The sequence below is a fragment of the Bactrocera latifrons genome, unplaced genomic scaffold (genome assembly GCF_001853355.1).
Source record: "Bactrocera latifrons isolate USDA-ARS-PBARC rearing strain unplaced genomic scaffold, ASM185335v1 scaffold_3, whole genome shotgun sequence".
In the NCBI taxonomy this organism is placed as follows: Eukaryota; Metazoa; Arthropoda; class Insecta; order Diptera; family Tephritidae; genus Bactrocera; species Bactrocera latifrons.
This window is the reverse complement of record NW_017536629.1, coordinates 1,117,083-1,121,783: the sequence shown is the minus strand read 5'-3', so window position 1 is coordinate 1,121,783 and position 4,701 is coordinate 1,117,083. Positions and strand designations below refer to the sequence as shown.

Genomic DNA, 4,701 nt, shown 5'->3' with positions numbered 1-4,701 from the left:
ATTACTTTTGAATTTTTTATTGTTACAAACATACATTATTAATAAAGAAATTCTGCAATTATTGGATTTTAAACTCAACCATTGCGACGCCAATTCCGGTGACGCCTCGGAAAAAAGATGCGCCCACGTCGGCAGAACAACTTCTTACAGGATCATCTAAAGTGAAAAAAAAACAGAGACGAAGGAGCATCTTTGGTAGGCATTGTCGTAAAAAAATGTAAATTTCAGTGAAAATTATTTCAGAAAAAATGTCGCAATTTTATTTCAAATAGTTATAATTGTAAAGAAAATCCTTCGTCCAAGTCTTTAAGAATTGTATCTCAAAGACCTGTGTAAAGTTTCATGAAGATCGTTTGAGTAGTTCTCTAGCAATCTTGCCAACCGACTTTCGAAACTCAGTTTGGAGAAAAAAAAGCGTTTAAAGACGGCGCACTTAGCCTAACTGGCCTCAAGCCGAGAGATTTCAAGGCTGTTTTTCCGAAACTACTACTTGGATTGTAGAACGGTGTTGTAGAACTTAATAAGACAATAAAAAAAGATTTTCTGAAACCCGTAAGCCCATGTAACCCCCTAAGAATGTGAAAACCGAACTAATTGAGTCTTGGATTCTTGAAGTTCTAACTTGTGATATAGGTTTGTAAACATGTAAGACGGTTTTGGAAAAGAAAGATTAGTGAAAACCATTTTTTTCTCAAAATTCTTTTTATCCCGTGATAATAGCTTCATGAGATGGAGATTTTGTTGTATGAAATTTACATTCCTTTGAATTCGACTAAGTTACAATACTTTTGATACATTATTATTTCTTTCATATCTTTCATTTCACCAAAATTTGCTGAAATCACAAGTCAAAATTATAATTTTCAGGATTTTCACAATATTTCTGCATTACTTACTTTATCGATTATACATTGCTTGGTGTGGCCTTAATATCTGTGTACTTTCAAATTAGTTTTAAATGCATGCAATTCATAACTTGGTGTTGCCAGAACGTTTTATATGTACTAATCTAACTAAATGTATTTTAATGTACCCGTATGTTATGCTTCGATATATTTATTATATAACATTTTCATTTGCCTGCTTGTAGTTAGAAGACCTTAAGCTTTATGTCACATTCAGAGCTGACTTTTGTCAGTACATATGTGTATATAAAAGTAGCATATACTAGAGCAGGTGTTCACCACTTTTATTACTATGTACACTACAACTTACTCATACTACTTGTACATTATTAAATTACCGAACTAACTGCCTTAGCATGTCCGTACTTTACAAGTATTAACGGGTATAAACAGAAAATCAAAAAAAAAAAAAAAAAAAAAAAAAAATCTGAAATGAAAAATTACTTAAAGCGAATCCGAATATTTCCATCTACTTACCACGCAATTCAGGTGGAAACTTGCCAGGAGAAGATAATCTCATTAGAGTTGCAAGATCCAGAAAACGATGATAACGACAGTGACGATGGCGGAAAGGACAAAATTAGCAATCCATTTGCATCATTGCAACATGCAGCAAGTGCGAACCAGCAGGCAGCCACAGTGCTGGCAGCCGTAACGCAGGCAATCACAACGCTCGACGATGAGACGTTAGAGGATGAGGAGCCGCCGGAGCTGTTGAGGGAAACTGCGCTACTGGACACTGTCGATGAGGATGACCATGAGGAAGATGAAGAGGACGATGATGAGGATGACGAGGATGAGGATGAGGATGACGATGACGACAGCGAGGAGGAAGAGGAGGACGAAGATGAAGAGGATGCCGCCTCCATTGTGACTGTTCATGCAAATAATGAGAAACTCTTCCTACGCACCGACGATGATTCCGGTCCATCTGACGATTTCGACAGTATTGGCATGTTTGGTCCTTCGTCCATTGATAGCGTGTCGTCCATATCAAAGCTGCGTATACAGCCCGTGCCGATAACAATACGCCAGACACTGGCTAAGGAAGTCGTCGTAACAGCGCCTGTTGTGCCAGCTGGAGTACGCGCAACAACGAAAACCGACTATCCAGCACACAGTATAAACGCAGCAAGCACTATTGTAGAGGTGGTTAATCCACTGATAACCGGCGAGGGGCAGGTGAAAAGTTTGGCTGTGGGAAGCACTGCTCAACGCGAATATCCAATTTTCGACAATGAAATAGAGAAGAGCTTGCGGTCGAAGCCATATGATGACCATATCGAAGATATTGCCAAGCGGAAAGGTGGCTATGACGAAGCAGCGAAAGATGAGCCTGATGATGACGATGAGGCTGAAGAATTTTCAGCTGCAGCGACAGGAGTGTTACGTAGCGACACGTTTGTCATGCCGACAGTGCGGCAACAACAGGAACAGCGGCCGCCGGAGGAACTCTCATTGAATGCCAAAATGAAGAATGTGTTGGTGGAGTTATTGGAGAACGAGCGTGTTAAATTGAATTTGCAGAAGAGTCTGGAGGAGGATGAGGAGGCGCAGCACGAACTCGCCTATGGGGATTCTGACGATGAACAATACATGGTTGACTATGTCGCATCACATGGTGCAAACCGCAGCGGGATAAGCCGTTCTGCAGCTAGAGCTGTTAATGATGATAACGGTAATGAGCGTCTGCTGCAAGAGCTAATAAGAGACAGTAATAGGAATACAATTAAGAAGCTAGCAGTTGGTTACGATGATGAAGAAAGTGAGGAGGACGATGACGTTGACGAGGAGGATGAAGAGGAAGAGTCTTTAGATTCCAGTGACTCGGACGAAGACGGCGAAGCTGACGATGATGATGAGGCTGTAAATATAACTTTTGTCGATGGTTGTCAAGTCATTGAGAATCCCAATACAGAATCAACGCTGAAATTGCAAAAATCACAAACATACACGTCTATGAAAGAGGCGGATCAGACCGAAGCAAGCAAGCAAAGTGACGCCGCACAAGAAGACGTCGACAAGGACATCGAACATACAGTCGAAAAACTACAAGCCGAACAACGCAAGCTCGAGCAGATCACAAAACAACTACGTAAATCGGTAGAAAACTTGCTGGCCGATGACGATGAAATCGCGACGGCAATCAGCCAAGCAGTCATAGACGACGACGATGAAGTACTCAGAAAGCCACCGAAGCAAAATGTTGTGCACACTGTAGAAACCAAGACTGTCATCGGTGACGATGGTGTCAAGAAAACCATTATCACCGAAACGATACGCAAGCCAGAGCATAAGCAAGCGCACCACGAGCAGCAAGACGAAGAGTCCGGCGAGTCACTTTTCAATAAACTGCTGCACGCCGGCGGCGATCACAAGCAGATATTCGATCAGCAAACGGGCGAGAGTGTTATAACGACGACCACCACCGATGCTGACGGCACTGTCACCACCACAACTACCACAATTTCGAATGTGATTAAAAGCGGCATCCCCAGAGCTGTGCTGCTGAAATCAGAAGCCAGCTCAGCAGGCACCAGCAGCAGCAGCGGCAGCAGCACGAGCGCKCATACGAAATCGGAGAAGCAACAACATAGCAAACAAAAACGAAAAGGGAAGAATGGCAAGAAGTAAATGTGACACAAAATAAATGGCAAGGCATTGCACTAAATCTAACAGGCAGCGCTGCAAAGTGCAGCAACTGTGTACAAATGCATGCAGCGGCGTACATATTTATGTGTGGGGGGATAGAATGATAAATATGCGCAAACATATTTACTCTTTCTGCAACCAGTTGCATTTGCAAGAGAGGAGTAGTGGGTGTATATATAGTACATGCATAAACATATTGTGTAGGATTATGCAACACAAGCGAGTTTTTTTTTTAATTTTTAAGCTTAGTTGCAGCCAACAATTTATTTTGGGTAGTCGAAAAAGTTTTTTCGTATCTTGTGAATTAATTGATTAATAAAAATTTTCAATTCGCGGAAGTTGCAAAAAAGTTACCGCTGTTTAAAAATGAGTAGAAATAATGGAGCAATTCGCTATATTTTAAAATACGAAAATACTTTTTCGACTACCAAATGTTACTTAAAAGTGTTATGTAAAGTAATGATCTTGAAATTGTAACGAAATATATGCCGTTATTTATTGCGATTTGCATGTCGCATGTTATTATAGCCCAAGCGCCCCAACATATGAATCCCGATTTTATATTTTTACCGTTTTATGATATTTTAATTATTTACATTTACTACAGCATATTATTTAATTGATAATTATTTGATCTACGTTTTCAATTAACCACCATTTGCATTTATCATTTGTAACTAATTTAGCGTCCATAATATAATTTGTTTATATGCATTTACAATGACGATACCCAAACGACATTAGTTTTAGTGATCCCACAAAAATTCTCAAGAAATGCTAAAATCCAACACGTTTTCGTGTTGATCGATCGATTATCGTTGATCGATTTTCTAAGCGAAAGATTTCATTTAATTAATTTAAATAAAATTTTTATTTGCTTATTTGCTAACGAACTAATTTTTACATTTACTTTTGCCGTCTTTTTTTACTTTATTTTCAATGCTTCCCCAACGTTTATGCGGTTTATTTTGCTTTTAGGCGAAAAAGTAGCGTTGCACACGCTAAGTGGCTGCTGCAAATAGCTTGTAGCACTAGTAAAGCATAAGCCTGTTTGCTTCCAATAAGACGATGAGCACGATAACGCTTGAAGAAATTACAAAAAATTTTAAATAAAAATATTAAAAATTTTAAATAAAAATGTAAT

The 4,701-nt window shown here is 39.4% G+C and overlaps 1 protein-coding gene across 9 annotated transcripts in view; it reads left to right on the top strand.

Moving 5' to 3' along the window:
- Positions 1-4,667, top strand: part of LOC108970407 (protein lap4) — a gene marked incomplete in the record, with an annotated part of 147,788 nt that extends 143,121 nt beyond the window's left edge. For 8 of the 9 annotated variants that reach the window (XM_018935747.1, XM_018935750.1, XM_018935749.1 and 5 more), the window contains 1 exon segment: positions 1,395-3,962. In XM_018935747.1, the coding sequence (XP_018791292.1) occupies positions 1,395-3,539 (2,145 nt within the window). 9 annotated transcript variants of the gene reach the window in all.
- Between the last annotated feature and the right edge of the window lie 34 nt (positions 4,668-4,701).